At 34.7% G+C, this 17,669-nt stretch overlaps 1 protein-coding gene across 12 annotated transcripts in view; it reads left to right on the top strand.

Annotated features, from left to right (window-relative positions):
- Positions 1-17,669, top strand: part of EXOC6 (exocyst complex component 6) — a 316,918-nt gene that overhangs the window by 163,948 nt on the left and 135,301 nt on the right. For all 12 annotated transcript variants that reach the window (XR_008292111.1, XM_053207218.1, XM_015061898.3 and 9 more), the window contains 2 exons: positions 9,360-9,512; positions 10,855-10,923. Coding sequence is in view for 11 of the 12 variants with exons in the window: in XM_053207218.1 (XP_053063193.1) it covers positions 9,360-9,512; positions 10,855-10,923 (222 nt within the window). In the remaining variant the exon portion in view is untranslated. The remainder of the gene's footprint in view (positions 1-9,359; positions 9,513-10,854; positions 10,924-17,669) is intronic.

Consider the following 17,669-nt stretch of genomic DNA (forward strand, 5'->3'; position numbering starts at 1 on the left):
TGTGTGTGTGTGTGTGTGTGTGTTTGTGCACTGAGTGGGTAAAGATACAGAGATGACACAAGAATGTATAAATATTAATTGTTGAAGGTAGGTGATGAGTACTTGGGAGTTAATTATATTTATCTGTTCACTTTGTTTATATTTGAAATTTTTAGTAAAAAGTTTTAAAGTGATTATACTTTAAAATTTCTTAACTAAAACTTCTAATAATCATAGTGTCATAAAAATAAAACAGTCCTCCTAATTTTTTTTCTCAAGTATTAGAAATTACTTTAGAGAAGCTTGAGGTGGGGCAGGGTAGGGCAGAGGTATGCCGACTGGGTAGCACCTGAGCTGAGAGCCAGAGAGTGCACTGCAGGTGCGACCTTCGCTTCCTTCTCCTGCCAGGGCTTCCAGAGAAGCTTTTTACTTTATTTTATTATTTTTTAAAAGTTTATTTATTTATTTTTGAAAGAGAGAGAGAAAGAGAGTGCATGCATGTGCCTGCAGGAGCAGTGGAGAGGCAGAAAGAGAGAGAGAGAGAGGGACAGAGGATCCGAAGTGGGCTCTGGGCTGACAGCAGAGAGCCCAATGTGGGGCTCGAACTCACGAACTGTGAGATCATGACCTGAGCCGAAGGCAGATGCTTAACCAACTGAGTCACCCAGTGCCTCTATTTTATTTTACTTTATTTTTTTATTTTTTTAAAAAATTTTTTAAAACATTTAATTTATTTTTGAGACAGAGAGAGACAAAGCATGAACAGGGGAGGGTCAGAGAGAGAGGGAGACACAGAATCTGAAACAGGCTCTGAGGTGTCAGCACAGAGCCCAACGCGGGGCTCGAACTCACAGAACGCGAGATCATGACCTGAGCTGAAGTCGGCCGCTTTACTGACTGAGCCACCCAGGTGCCCCTATTTTAGTTTTTAATTAAAGAAATGTATCTGTATTAGACTGTCACAACAGAGGAAATTAAAATTCAGTATATGAACTTTTTCCCTACTTAACTTATTTTTTAATTAGTTATTTTTGTTTATTTATTTATTTTGAGAGAGAGAGAGAAAGTGGGGAAGGGGCAGAGAGAGAGGGAAAGAGAGAGAATCCCAAGCAGGCTTAACACCACCAGTGCAGAACCCAGTGTGGGGCTCAAATTCATGAACCACAAGATCATGACCTTAGCCAAAGTCAGATGGTTAACTGACTGAGTCACCCAGGTGCCCCTCTACTTTAACTTTTTCCAGAATTATCTTCAAATCAGATAATCTCCATTATATTCCTATTAATCGTTTCAGCTTTGCACAGTATTCTATGTTAATTTGTTTAACAGATTTAATAAATTTGTTTAGTAAACTGTTTACTTTGGGGATGTATAGATTTTGAAAATTCTTTATCAGGATCAATATACTTTAATAATAAATGAAAACCATATATAATAATGTAAGATTTGTGCAATAATGTTTTTTAAAGTTGTTTCTTTTTAAAGAATTTCCTGTTAACTGTTGCTTATCTATAGCTTATCTATAGGTGGGCTATAGCAGATTTGATTTTCAAATTATTATTTTTAACATTTTTTTAAATGTTTTATTTATTCTTGAGAGAGAGAGACACAGAGCATGAATGAGGGAGGGACAGATAGAGAGAGGGAGACACAGAATCCAAAGCAGGCTCCAGGCTCTGAGCTATCAGCACAGAGCCCGACGTGGGGCTCGAACTCATAAGCAGTGAAATCATGACCTGAGCCGAAGTCAGACGCCCAACTGACTGAGCCACCCAGGCACCCCTCAAATTATTTTCGATAGCATCTTTTGTTCAGATAAATACTTGGTTGATAAAAATATATATTTGTTTTCTGTGAATAAACAAAAGCTATAAAAGATAATTTAAGCCAAAGTTAATTTCCTGTCTTTCCTTTGGAAGCTACATCTGAGGCCATTTTCCTTACCATTGGAATGATAGAAATATGATTCATTGTGGGCAGTAGCATAGGAAAAGAAATGGTAGAAGTGTTGGCCAGCAGGCTAGAGTTGGAACCTTAGATTAATAGCCTGGAAAAGATAAAGACTAAGTAAGTATGAGAGAATAAGATTTGAAGCTAGAGTTCAGAAGAATCCAGAGATGCTGAATCTAGAGACTGTCATTATTCCAGAGAACAACATCCGTTAAGAAAGCCCCAGGAAAGGCGAGTGGGTGGCTCCCTCGGTTAAGCATCCGACTTCAGCTTAGGTCATGATCTTATGGTTCCTAAGAGTGAACTCTGCATCAGGCTCTCTGCTGTCCGCACAGAGCCCGCTTCAGTTCCTCTGTCCCCTTCTCTCTCTGTCTCTCTCTCTCAAAAATAAAATAAGCATTAAAAAAAAATAATAATAAAAGAAAGCCCCAGGAAAGTGGAACCAAAAAGATTGGATATTACCTCACTATTCAGGTGGAATAAAGTATGAGATGTCATAGCTTTTCTCTGAAGTGATCATCTTTGTCCTCCACTGTTGACACTTCAAGAGATACTTAATAGGACTGATGCATTCTATAATAAAATGAGAATCAGGGGGAGGAACCTGGGTGGCTCAGTCGGTTAAGCGTCCGACTTCGGCTCAGGTCATGATCTCACGGTCCGTGAGTTCGAGCCCTGCGTCAGGCTCTGTGCTGACAGCTCAGAGCCTGGAGCCTGTTTCAGATTCTGTGTCTCCCTCTTTCTCTGACCCTCCCCTGTTCATGCTCTGTCTCTCTCTGTCTCAAAAATAAATAAACATTAAAAAAAATCCAACTCTTCGTTTAAAAAATAAATAAATAAAATGAGAATCAGGGGAGCCTCTGATTCTTCTTGTAGCATCTCCCATTTCTTCTCAGGATATAAAGTCCTTTTGACTGATTGTTTCTGATGAGTGAGTGTTCTACACTGGAGAGTTCTTCAACATTACATTCTTGCTTTCAGCATCACAATGTCTTCAGTACTTTTTCTCCTAAGTCTCCTAAGAGCAAGGAGTTCTGTGTATGTAATGGGGATAAAAAAAAAAAAAAACCCATAATCACTTGGTAAGGTATTTTCAGCACAAGGATATCAATGATAGTTTAAAGTTCATGTTCTAGGGGCACCTAGGTGGTTCGGTCAGTTGAGTGTCATGATCTTGCGGTTCATGAGTTCAAGCCCCACATCAGGCTCACTGCTATCAGTGCAGAGCCCACTTTGGACCCTCTGACCCTCTCTCTCTGCCCCTCCCCCTCTTGCACTCTCTCAAACAAACAAAACAAAACAAAACAAAAACCACTTAAAGTTCATGTTCTATTATATAGTCAGTTTTAACTAAGTTTCATTATTAAACTTATCTTCTCGTACCTCTTTTTCATGAATCAGCTCTGGACTCTTTCTACCGAGGCAGTCCACTAGGATTTCAGGTTTATGAGAATTTCCTGCTGAAAGGGAATGGACTCTTCCGAGTTTATTACCATTATTTTCTTGTAAAAAGCGTCAAGCTCCCTACCTCTGCAACTTAAACAGACCTTTCATCACAGAAACCTTTCCTAATCGTGTCTTAATTCTATTATCTAATGTCCCATTTGTGGATTTACTTGTTATATATTTGCTTTAGTATCCTGTAGGCACATCAAATCTAGCATTTCTAAAAGTAAACTATCTTCTTACAAAATGTATTGATTTTTCCTATGTTTATTATGTCACAGAGTAATATGTCCAGTTTTCACAAGGCAAAAACTGGGGAGCACTTTAGACTTTTCAGGAGTATTTATATTCTTTATGTAATTTGTTACTAAATTCTACTCAGTAACGATCAGTTCTGCTTCTCAATTTCTGTCGATTCTGTATCCTCCTTTCTGTGTACCTAGACTGTTGTTATATCAAATTAATTATTCTCCTTATCTCTAGTCTTTTGCTTGCTATTCTAAAATGTGAGTATGACAACTTTCTCTTCAGTGACTCCCAGTGACCCTTTACCTAAATCTGAATTCTTCAGCGTGAAACAAAAGCCTCATCTCCTGGTACTCCTTCCTGTGATATAGCAGTAATGGATTTCTTACAAATTTTTGAATACACAGTTTGTTTCCTCTATTTAGAATGCCTTCCATTTTTCCAAATTTCCTTTCTGCTGAATTCCTGCATTTTCCCCCAAAAGCTGGCTTAAGCATCTCCTATTCTATGGAATCTGCCTTTCTCTGTCTCACTCTTGCCAGCAAGAGATGGTCACTTCCTCCTCAGTCTATATCCTGTATACTTTTCACACTACATTATAATTGCTTAATTTTGTTTCCTTAACTAGGCAGTAAGCTTTTTAAGTGTTGGGTTATATCCAATTTATTTTTACCTTCCTGGGATCTAGTACCATGCTCAAATTGAGTCGCACAAAAAGTTATTTTTTTAAAGGATCTTAGAGTTGAGTTTTAGCTTCTTTGGGGAGAATTTTTTATTTTTAAAAATATTTTAAATTTTTTGAGAGAGAGAACGCGGGGGAGGAGCAGAGGGAGAAGGAGAGAGAATCTTAAGCAGCTACCTCACTCAGTGCAGAGCTTGACATGGGGCTCCATCTCATGACTGTGAGGTCATGACCTGAGCCAAAATCGAGTCAGATGTTTAACTGACTGAGCCACGCAGGTGTCCCCAGAGAAAATTTGTAAGGTGAAAAACAAAAGTTGTAGTACTTGTAGTACTACAGTACTTGTAGTTTTTTCCCCCTCTTTCTAATGTGAGAGATGAGTCCACTGTGAGTAGAGTGATGTTTAATTAACAATTAAATACCTAAAATTCATAGTCTCAGTTAACACTTTCCATGTTATATTTTCTGGCACACATTTTTATAGTGGAAAACGGGACTAAATGGTCAAATAACTTTTGGAAATCTGAGGTAAATTTAAGCATATTTCTTCAGTTATGAATTCTAAATCTCTTGAAAAGGGATACAGTATATAATGTTTATTTAACTTAAATGAGTATAGAACCTTTTCTCAAGAAATACTTGTTGATACTGCTAGTTTTGCATACAACACAGTTTGGAAGCAGTGCTTTTAAAAAATGATTTATACTTCTCTGAAAACAGAAAACCCTTGACAAAGTTAGTTTGGACAGCTTGATACTGTAGTTCCTTCCGTGAGGTTGGTTAGTGGATATTTCATAGAGTTGGGATTTTGGCCAAAGAGTGAACCACTCCCCCCCACCAACAGACACACATGCCAGCTCAGGAAGTGAATGGTCCCATGTAACTTTAGAGCTTCAGAAAATTAAACTTTTTTTTTCACTAGCAATAATCAATTGAAGTTAAGGCAGCATATTTTATGTACATTCATGCATGTATATCTTTTTAATTTTTCTGGTATTTTAGATTTTATGTGGCTGGTTTTTCACTTAGGAAAGAATTAGTGGGAATTCTTTTGTAAAACTGACAATATTCCAAACCGAAGGTCATTAAAATAGTTGAATCATTATTTAACTTGACTCATTGAAATGAAGAGGAATATACTCTTTGGTAATTCATATAAAGCTAACTCTAGGATGAAAACCAAAGTCTAAGCAATGGAACTGTTAGACATGGACTTTAAAGTTAGCATAGTCAAAGCACTATAAGACAAGATTAAGAATTTTGGCAGATCAGTTAAAACCATAAAGCAAACCATCTGTAAATTCAGAACTGAAAATATATGAACATATTAAGAACTCAGTGTATAGTTGGCAGAACAGCTTAGACACAGCTAAAGAGAGAATTAATTAACCAGAAGGTAGGTCAGAGGAAGTTATCTAAATTGAAGCTCAGAGAAACAGAAGGATAGAAAATAAAGAGTTTAAAGACATATGAGATAAGATGGAAAAGTTTAACATATGTGTAATTATAGTCCCAAAGGGAAGAAAGAGAGATGGACATAAACAATATGGATAGACCTTGAAGCCATGGATTCAAAAAGTGTTGTGAATTCTAAGTGGGAGAAATACAGAAATCCCATACTTAGGCATAGAATAGTAAAATGTTAGAAAAGTAAAGAAGAAAAATCTTAAAAGCAGCCAGAGGGGAAAATCTGTTATCTTTAAAAGAGCAGTAATAATACTAATTTATAGCTGACTTCTCAGCAGAATCAATGGAAACCAAAAGACAGTGAGCTAATACATCTGAAGTGCTAACAAATCTTATCTGTCAACCTAGAATTGTTTACCCACCAAAAAATGTCTTTTAGAAATGGACGTGAAATGGGAGCACCTGGCTGGCTCAGTTAGTATGACGTGTGACGCATCTTGGTAGACATGACCTTGGGATCATGAATTCGAGCCCCATGTTGGGGTTAGAGTTTACTTAAAAAAAAAGAAATTGAGATGAAATGGAGATATTTTTCAGATAAACAATACCTAGAGAATTTATTTCTAGCACACCTACATAAAAGAAATACTATTTTCAGACAGAAAATGATCCCAGTTAAAAACCCAGAGATGTTACAGGTAAACAGGACAACTATTTTGGGTAAAATTGCGTATAGTATATTGGCTGTGTAAAACAAAAACATAGGATTTACATATTTATAGAAACTATTTTATGACAACTATTTTGCTGGCATGTTGGTTTTGGACCCACACTACCTCTAAATCATGACTTGCACAAGGATAATACCTTTCCCTCTCACATACCTGTATTATATTTACTTTGATATGATTCAGCTACTATCAACTCTTACCTTTGCCCCTTTATTTAAAATAGTGCAAGACAACAACCACATATAAGTTAGAAGGAGAATTGATATGGGTTTGAAAATTTCTATTAAGTTATTCTGCTTATAGGAGACATACCTTACATGTAAACATATAGAGAGGTTGAAAGCAAAGGGATGGAAAAGATACCTCATGCAAACATCAATTAAAAAAACTGATGTGTGTGTATTAATATCAAAGCAGCCTTTAAAACAAAATTATTAGAAGAAAGAGGAACACTTCATAGTGATAAAAAGATTCAGTTAATCAAGAAAATAAACAGTTCTAAATTTTTTCCCATAATAATGTAATCTCAAAATATATAAAGCAAAAATTTGTATGTATTAATATCAAAGCAGGCTTGAAGAAAAAATTATTAGTAGAAGAAAGAGGAACATTTCATAGAGATAAAAAGATTCAGTTCATCAAGAAAATAATTCTAAATTTGTTCCCGTAATAAAATAAAATTTATAAAGCAAAAATTGTCAGAATTAAAAGAAATCGACAACTTGATCATAATGGGAGATATTAATAATACACTTCTCTCAGTAAATGCTAGAACAGTAGACAAAATTAATAAAGATACAGTCCTTTCAAATAATATGATTAACAACACTGACCTAATTGACATATGTCAGTATATTGCATGATTTCAGAATATACATTTTTTAAAGAACGTTTACCAAAATTGATTACATTCTGGTTCATGGAGCAAATGTCAGTAAATTTAAAAGGATTGAAATGATAGTATGTTCTCTGACCATATTGGAATTATTCCAGAAATCAGAAAAAATAGGTAAGTAGAAAATCTCTGTAGGTTTGGAAATTAAGAAGTAAAATTCTAAATAATCCATAGATCAAAGAAGAAACTCAATTTAAACCAGAAAATATTTTGAATTATAATGAAAGTATGACATATCAAAACTTGTAGGGTGCAGCAAAAGTCACATTTAAGGGAAATTTATAGCCTTAAATTTATGAATTAGGAAAGAAAGGCTGAAATCAGTGACATAAATATTCATCTCAAGGAGTTAGAGCAACAATAAACAAATTAAATTCAAAGAAAATAGAAGGATATGACCCAAACAGCACAGGTAACAAAAACAAAACAAGTGGGTTTATACCAAACTAAAAAGCTTCTACACATCAAAGGAAGCAATTAACAGTATGAAAAGACAATCCACAAAATGGGAGAAAATAGTTGCAAACTGTAGGTCTGATTAGGGATTAATTTCCACAATATATAAGGACTACATAAAACTCAATAGCAAGAAACCTTAATGACCTGATTTAAAAATCAGCTAGGGGGAGCGCCTGGGTGGCTCAGTTGGTTCAGGGGGACTTGGGCTCAGGTCATGATCTCATGGTTTGAGTTCAAGCCAGTTTGAGTTCGAGCCCCGCATTGGGCTTTGTATTGACAGCTCAGAGCCTGGAGCCTACTTCAGATTCTGTATCTCCCTCTCTGTCTGTCCCTTCCCCACTCTCACTCTGTCTCTCTCTCTCAAAAATAAATAGAGATTAAAGAAAAAAAAAATTTTTTTTTATATCAGCTAGGGATTTGGATAGACATTGCTCCAAAGAAGACATACAGGTTGCCAGCAGGTATATGAAAAAATGCTCAATATCACTAACCATTAGGGAAATGCAAATCAAAATCACTGTGTGATATATCACCTCCCCCCCTCATGATTGTTGTTATCAAGCAAAAGACAACTAATGTTGGCAGGTGTGTGGAGAAATCAGAGCCTTGCATACTGTTGAGGAAATGCAAAATAGTATAGTTGCTATTTTGAGGAGGTTCCTCAAAAAGTTATTAAATTTTTTTTAATGTTTATTTTTGAGAGAGAGAGAGAGACAGAGCATGAGTGAGGGAAGGGCAGAGAGAGGGGGAGTCAAAAAGTTAAAAATAGAACTACAGTATGATCCAGCAATCCTAGATAGATATCAATCCAAACGAATTGAAATCAGAATCTTGAGAGAGATTAGCACTTCCCATGCTTATTGCATCATTGTTCACAATATCCAAGGTATGGAAATAATACAGATGTCCATTGACAGATGAGTGGATTAAGAAAATGTGGTATATACGTATAGTGGTATGTGGTATACGGTCTTTAAAAAGGAAATTGTGACGTATCTAAAATAGTCAAATTCATAGTCTCACAGAGTGGAATAGTGGTTGCCAGGAACTGGGGCAAAGAGGAAATGAGTTACTCATCAGCAAACCTAAAGTTTCAGTTAGGCAAGATGAATAAGCTCTAGAGGTCTGCTGCATAACCTTGTACCTATAGTCAGCAATGTATTAATATATTAATATTAGTATGTGTAAATGCATATACACTTAAAAATTTGTTAAGAGTAAATTTCATGTTAAGTACACTTACCACAGTAAAATAAAATTTAAAAAAAGAAAATGGAAGGAAATAATCAAGAATAGAAATCAACATAAGAGAAAACAAAATACATTAGGGAGGATCAACAAAGCCAAAAATTGGTTCTTAGTCTTTTCAAATAATATTGATAAACCCTGGCACAACTGTCCAGAAAGAAGACTGAGAACATAAATCATGAATAAAAAATGAGACATTACTCTAAATCCTTTACCCAAGCCCATTAAAAAGATGGAAAAATATGAACAAATTCTTGAACTGATTTTGATCATAATAATTGTTGTAATAATCTGAATTTTTCTTTTTCCAATATAGGCACAACAGCAGAAAACCTTCAGTGTTGCTTTGCAGAAGCAAAATCGTGTACAATTTGGGAAGAATATTCACTTCAATGATAGAATTCCAGAAGAAAGGAATGAAGTTGAATTGAAACGTGCATTTGAGGAAGAGGATGAGAATGAAGAAGAGGTGACAGGAGTTCCTTCCTTTTTCCCTCCTTCTCTCCCTCCCTCTTCTTCTTCCCTTTCTTTATTTTTTTTCCATGAATTTCTTTTCAGTTGTGATGTACATCTTTGTGCCTGTCAGTCTTCCTATGTGCAAATTGAATTTATGTAGATCAGTTTGTAATGAGCTCTTAGAGCAATGTGTCATCTGAAATAATAGACTGCATAATTGACAGAGAAACAGGATATATTCTAGATTACATTTATAAGCCATAGGTAGTTGAACCTGGGTGTTCTGCCATAATTAGCAGTAAAATTGTAAATGTAATGATTTTTTTTGTAGTGATCACTCATTTTAATTATCTGTGGCAAACTTTTAATTTCATGATGGCTTGACCTTGCTGTTTAGACTAATTCTGGAAAGCCCACCTTCCCCCACCCCCCATTAGTGCTGAGATATTACAGAATGGTTCTAATATGATTAAAGTTTTTTAATTCTTGAAAAAGTTTTATGTCTAGAAAACTTGAAATTATTCTTAAATATTCACTTTCTTTCATCCTCTATATCCAAATTTATTCCTGATCTTACTCTGTACACAAAGTCTTCAGTTGAGCCTACTTTCTGTCTTTTCCTTTGAATGTTTTTTGAATTTAGTTAATACCATGAGGAGGCTGTTAAGTTTTGCTTTTGTCATTGAGATTTTAAATTCTGTTTCTAAGGTCCTAGTCAAGGCATAGTAGAACTTTTAATTAACTGATAAACCATATGAATGTATGCCCATGGTCTTCTCTGTGCTTTGAAAACAACTGAATGTTCAGTATGTATGTTTCTACTATATGCCTGAAGATGAGTGAGACTATATGCATTTATGTGTATCTCCATGTATGTGTGTATGTACACACATGTATTTGTATGTATATGCATATGTTGTGGAGTCTGATATTGTACTGAATACAGGCAAATAAACTGCCTAAGACAGTTTAATGTCTTCTTAATGTGGAATTAGTGAGTCCTGATTAGTCTCTGGAAATTAAATAAATGGTTTTGAAATTTACTTTTTTGTTCTTTCTTAATCAGTATTCAGAGAATCTCTATATTCTCTCCTCCCAAGCATGTTAGTGATATACAGTCTCTGTCCTTTAATCACCTTATAATCTAAAATACTCAACAATGATGATTAATACATAAAGAATGAACTATTGAATAAAAGCCAAGACAATTAAAAGGCATTGTGTTAATACTATGATTTTTATAGTTGATAAATGTTATAACATGAAGTCTATGAGTCTCCTTGTCTATCTTTAACTTAACATTATCCAACAGTAAGCTAGTAGTTTGATATTTAAAATGTGGTTTTATTTCTCAGGTCTTAACTGTTCAGGATCTGGTTGATTTTTCTCCTGTTTACCGATGTTTACACATTTATTCTGTTTTGGTGAGTATCTTTTGTATATGTATAGTGTGTGTGTCTGTGTATATGTGCACATATGTATGTATATACACATAAATATTTGTATAATAAGAAAGACATGTACACATTTTAGGCCTGCTTTTCTGAAGGCTTACCATAAATTCAATGAGTTGTAAATCTTCATGCATAAATATTTGTGAAATATTCCCTGCAAGTAAAGCACTTACTTTTTTCTATAAATTATCATAATCTGCTTTCAAGTGATATACCACTTCATGTAGAAGAACCTTAACAATATACTTTCATTTCACCCTTCTTATATTTGTGCTAGTGTTGCATCATAATTATTTTAAAATATATTGCTTCTACATATGTTTACTTCTTCAACATTATATTCATTTTTGATTAAACAATTATTCTTTCGAAAAATAATAGCATTATTGGGGTGCCCGAGTGCCTCAGTCAGTTAAGCATCGACTCTTGGTTTTGGCTCAGGTCACAATATCACAGTTCTTGAATTCAAGCCTGTTTGGGATACTCTCTCTCTCTCTCCTGTCCTGCTCATGCTGTCTCTCCCTCTCTAAATAAATAAATAAGCTAATTCCAGAACATTTCATTATCAAAGAAAGAAACCTCTTACCCATTAATAATCACTCCTCATTCTCCCCTCCCTCAGCCCCTGGCAACCACGCATGTACTTTCTATCTCTATAGATTTGCTTCTTCTGGATATTTCATATAAATAGCGTCATAGTAAATGTGGGTTTTTGTGTCTTGGCTTCTTTCACATAGTTGGAAGTTTAGGTTATTGATTGAGATCTTTTTTGTTTTTTAATACAGACATTTACAGCTATAAATTTCCTTCTAACCACTGCTTTAGCTGCATTCCATGAGTTTTTGTATGTTTTTTTGTTTCCATTCTTCTCAAAATATTTTCTAATTTCTTGTTATTTGTTCTTTAACCCAACAGGTAGTTAAGGGTGTGTTGTTTCATTTCCATATGTTTGTGAATTTCCCAAAAGTTCTTCTGTTACCAATTCCAAATTTTATCTCACTGTGGTCAGAGACCATACTTTGTATGACTTCAGGCCTTTTAAATTTATGGAGGCTTGTTTTATGGCCTAACATATGGTTTATCTTGGAGAATGTTCCATGTGCATCTGAGAAGAATGTGTATCTGGCTGTTGTTGTGGTGTGTTGTAGACATCTGTTAGGTCTAGTTGATTTAATACTGTTACTCAAATCTTCTTTCCTTGTTGGTCTTCTGCCTATTTGTTATTGAAAGTGGTAATATTGAAGTCTCCAGTCGTAACTGTTGAATTATCTATTTTTCCTTTATTTTTGCCACTTTTCATTCATGTATTTTTGAGGCTTTGTTTTTAGGTGAATGTATATTTATAATTATTATATCTTCATGGTGGATTAACCTTAGTTCATTATGAAATGTCATTCTTTGTGTATTCTTTTTTTTGGCTTACGGTCTGTTTTGGCTGATACTAGTATAGCCACTCTAACTCTTTTGGTTACTATTGGCATGGTATATTTTTCCATCCTTTTATTTTCAATTTCTTTGTGTTTTAGAATCTAAAGTATGTCTCTTATAGATAGCATATAGATGAATTTTTAAAAATCCAGTCTGCCTATTTCTGCCTTTTGATTGGAGTGTTTAATTTAATTCATTTGCTTTTATTTCATTTCATTTCATTTTAATTTAATTTAATTTTTAATTTTATTTTAGTGTTTATTCATTTTTGGAGAGACAGACACAGAGAATAAGTGGAGAAGTGGCAGAGAGAGAGGGAGACACAGAATCTGAAGCGGGCTCCAGGCTCTGAGCTATCAGCACAGAGCCCGACACAGGGCTCGAACTCATGAACTGTGAGATCATGACCTGAGCCAAAGTCGGATGCTTAACCAACTGAGCCACCCAGGAGCCCCATAGTTCATTTGTGTTGAATGTAATCACTGATAAGATCAAATTTGTACCTACCATTTGTTTTAATATATCTTATTTCTTTTTTGTTCTATCCCTCCAATACTTTCTTTGGAATTAAGTAGATGTTTTCTCATGAACCATTTTAATTCTCTTGTCATTTCTTTTAACATGTCTAAACATATATATATTAGTAACATAACTACATATATATGTATGTTAATTATATATAAATATATTTAAATATATAAGTAAACGTAATATATGATAATTAACATATATATGTACACACATGTAATATATATAGTATTTCCTTAGTGTTTGCCCTGGAGATTATAATTTACATCCTACCTTAAAACAATCTAGTTAGGGGCTCTTGGGTGGCTCAGTCGGTTAGGCGTCCGACTTCGGCTCAGGTCATGATCTCATGGTTTGTGGTTTCGAGCCCTGCTTCATGCTCTGTGCTGGCAGCTCAGAGCCTGGAGCCTGTTTCGGATTCTGTGTCTCCCTCTCTCTCTGCCCCTCCTCTGTTCACGCTCTGTCTCTGTCTCGAAAATAAACAAACATTAAAAAAAATGAAAAAACCAGTCTAGTTCGTATTAATCTTCCTCTTTTGTGTTATTATTGAGATACTACTTACATTTTTATACATATAAACCATAATATAACTATTTATTTATACAGTTGTTTTCTGAATCAGAAGAATGGAATTACAAAAATAAAAGTATGTTTATACTGTCTTTATATTTACCTCTATATTACCTTTACTGAGACTTTATTTCTTCATGTTAATTAGAGTTACTGTCGTGTCCTTTTATTTTTGCCTCAAGGACTACCTTTTGTATTTCTTTTAGGGAGGTCGACTAGCATCAAATTCTTTCAGTTTTTGTTTATCTGGGAATGTCTTAATTTCTTCTCTGGTTTTTATGAGTAGTTTTTCTAGATATAGAATTTTTGGTCTTTTTCTTTCAGCACTTAGAATATGTCTATGGAAGGCATTTATATTTAACTACATCTACAGAAGGCATTTATAGGTAAGGAGTTTTGAGGTTTGGATTACTCACTGAAATTGGATTAAGTTAAAATTAAAATAATTGAAAAGGAATGGTAATTATGTTAATTAGAGCAAATAGCGTTATCTTCATTAGTTAGCTTAATTTTTTCTTTTAGCTCTCTAGTAAAAGCAGGACCAACTCTGTACTTATGAGCCAATATAAAAGTGATAAGCACAATATCAATCTAAATGTATTGTTTTACAAATTAGTGATGTTTCAAGTGTGTTGAGCATTCTTGAATAGACCTATAAAATTTTTTTTCTTGGTAAAGCTGTAATAAATTATAGTATCATTTTTATTTTGTTTTTAAAGTTTACTATTTTGAGAGAGAACATGCACGCATGTGCATGATTGGGGGACAAATAAAAGGAGAGGGAGAGAGAGAATCTCAAGCAGGCTCCATGCTTACAGCACAAACTCAGGAGCCATGAGGTCATGACTGGTGCTGAAACCAAGAGTCAGACTCTTAACCAACTGAGCCACCCAGGCACCCCTAAATTATACTATTGTGTAAAAACAATCATACTTTTAGTCTATTCTATGATGAAATAATTTTTCAAATGTGTGTGTGATTATAAAATACTTTAACTGCTTAGATTCTTTTCAAATTTAGTGTTTTATGTTTTATAATATCAGGTAGTAGTATATACATTTACCCACATTTATAACCTGAGAGGATAGGTTCCATCAAGATTACACTGATTACATTGATATATATAGTAACATTGAAAAATTGGCTTCCAAGGGTGCCTGGGTGGTTCAGTCGGTTGAGCATCCAACTTCAGCTCAGGTCATGAGCTCATGGTTTATGAGTTTGAGCCCCGCGTTGGACTCTGTGCTGACAGCTTGGAGCCTGGACCCTGTTTCTGATTCTGTGTCTCCCTCTCTCTCTGCTCCTCCCCTGCTCATGCTGTCTCTCTCTCTATATCAAAAATAAATAAACATTAAAAAAAAGAAAAATTGGCTTCCAGTTGTCTGATCTCAAGTTTTTCTTTTCTTTTTTTTTCTTTGTTTTGTTTTTAAATTAGATCATATTGGATTCTAATCAAGATGAGGTTCTTAATTATCTCAGTCGTTAAAGTGGCTTGTGTTGTGGTTTGATTCTTTAAAAACTCCTTTCAAATTAGATTTTTTTTCCCTATAGGTTTTTGGTCTTAGTGGAGAAGAATGATTTTTTGCTTTGATAATGCTTAATTTTTCTGTCTTACATGGGCCCAGTAAACTGCAGTGAGTGCCAACAGGCACTTCTGTTACTTTGTGTTATCCTTGTTCTATGTCTGCCTGATCCAGAAGGATAGTGACCATGACAGTGTTGTTTATTGTTCTTTGCCTAGTGCCTTTCATTGCATCTGATACTTCATAAAAATTTGCTGAATTAGTAATTGGCTCTTTAATACCACACTAAATGTTAGTAACATTATTTCATATATCTTTATCCTGGTAGCTTATGTCAACAGGCATTAATCTCTGGGAAAGAATATGTCTTTTATACCTTGTGCAAAAAAATATTGAACCAACAGATATTATATGAGGTTTCAGTGTGGCTTTCCTGAGAATGATATGTTGGGTATTAAATTATGTTTCAGTTTTCATGATTTAAAATGAAAGAAACAAAAGCCTAATTAAATTATCAAAATGATCAAAAGTCAGTGGTAGAGAACCAATAGAATGATAGAAAGTTTTAGACTCCAGTCAGCTTTGTGATTATTCATAAAGAATCTGTGAGTCAAATAGCCAAATATTCAAATTAATGAAAAGTCTCAGAATTTATATGTTATTATAATGAACTATTGATTTATAATTTTTGATAACTTACTTTTAGTTCTCTGTATGTTTTTATATCTTTTATTTCTTTATATAAAGAATTTATAAATTTAAGAAACCTGCATTTTAAAAGATGTCAGTTTTGACTAATTCAGGCAAGACTGTTTCCCTTTTTTACTGTGTGAGCAAGGTTTTACTGTTCTATAAATGTAAATAAACTTTCATTAGCAAGAAAACTTCTAGTTGGTATATATGGCCAAAAATTGGTAAAAGTAAAATTATGACCAAATTTGGTAAAGCTAATTCCTCTTTATTATTATAATTATTTTCCTTTCATTTGTTATTTCATTCCACTACTTTCTAGTAGTAACTGGGCAAATTACTCCTCTCAGTTGATTTTCTTATTTGCAAAATATGGATAACAATTTATAAAGCTATGTTGGATATTAGAGTAAATAGAAGTAATAAAATGCTTAGCGTAGTGCCCAGTATATAGTAGCACTCAGTAAATGATAAAAGGATTATTGTAGAAGGGTTTCATTAATATATATGATTTCAAGGACTAGGTGTTTTGGTTGTAAGTCCATTTTAGCCAAAGAACTCTATGTCCAAAATCCTTAAGGTAGCATTGTCCAAGCTCTGTTTGAACAAATGTATGCACCATGAAAGGAAAATAGGTATACTGGGGGAAAAAAGGTTCTCTTTGGAAAATGCTGCAAATAATAACCACAATATAGCTTATCATTTTTAAGGCTTTGAGAAATCCTAAGAGCTATGTGAATTTCCTTAGCTGGCCATGTTATAAAGTTTGTGTGTACAGGGACCATTTTTCTTAAAATAAGGAATACTGCAGGTAGTGTGAGAATTGCTGTCCTCAGACTTTAAGGGGTTTTATAGACTTTCCAAAGGGTCCTGGCCTAGAATTTTTAAGGAAAGAATTTTTAGATCCTCCGCTTTTTCCTAAAAATGATCTCTCCGGGAACCTCAGCCCACCTTCTTACTTTTGGTGCTCTGCCCAGATCCCCTTGGATCTCTTTTCATAACAGCTAGAAGTTCCTTAGAGTCCTCAGCCTTGGGGGGAGAACAAATCTTTACACAGTATTGTTACAGTGTTTTTGCACTTTTCAGATGTTCTAGATTGTACATACTGTTTTGTTTTTATAGTTGAGATAAATCAAGGCTTAGAACTTGAGAATATATATTTGGAATACAATGTTAGAACATTTTCTGTACATGTGTTAAGGAGCTTTCACATCAGTGTGCGCTAAACTGGGTCATCTGTTCTGTTATCTGCCTGACCGTGTGCCTACATTCTCTCCTTTATTGTCCCAATTTGATGCATACCCTAACTATGATATTTGGTATTTTGAGATGAACTCTGAGTACAAAGCTGTACCGTAATGTAAGATGTCAGTTTTGGTGTGACTGGAGGTACTTGCATCAATAAAAGAACAGGTTACTCCCCTAAAAAAAAAAAAATCAAAAACCAAAAAAGAAAAAAAATCCCTCTGCAGTATAATTTATTCTTTAGAGTTTTACTGTGGGATCAAGTTGAAGCCTATCCTCTTCAAGACTTTTTTTGCCTGAATCAAGCACTCTTTTTTTTTTTTAAGATTTTGTTATTAATCTTTTTTTTTTTTTCAACGTTTTATTTTATTTTTGGGACAGAGAGAGACAGAGCATGAACGGGGGAGGGGCAGAGAGAGAGGGAGACACAGAATCGGAAACAGGCTCCAGGCTCTGAGCCATCAGCCCAGAGCCTGACGCGGGGCTCGAACTCCCGGACCGCGAGATCGTGACCTGGCTGAAGTCGGACGCTTAACCGACTGCGCCACCCAGGCGCCCCCCACTTTTTTTTTTTTTTTTTTTTTAGATTTTGTTATTAATCTTAATGAACCTAGGTGACTCATTTGGTTAAGCGTCTGACTTTGGCTCAGGTCATGATCTTACAGTTTGTGAGTTTGAGCCCCGCACCGGGCTCTCTGCTGTCAGCACAGAGCCCGCTTTGGATCCTCTGTC

The sequence above is a fragment of the Acinonyx jubatus genome, chromosome D2, assembly GCF_027475565.1.
Source record: "Acinonyx jubatus isolate Ajub_Pintada_27869175 chromosome D2, VMU_Ajub_asm_v1.0, whole genome shotgun sequence".
Taxonomy (NCBI): domain Eukaryota; kingdom Metazoa; phylum Chordata; class Mammalia; order Carnivora; family Felidae; genus Acinonyx; species Acinonyx jubatus.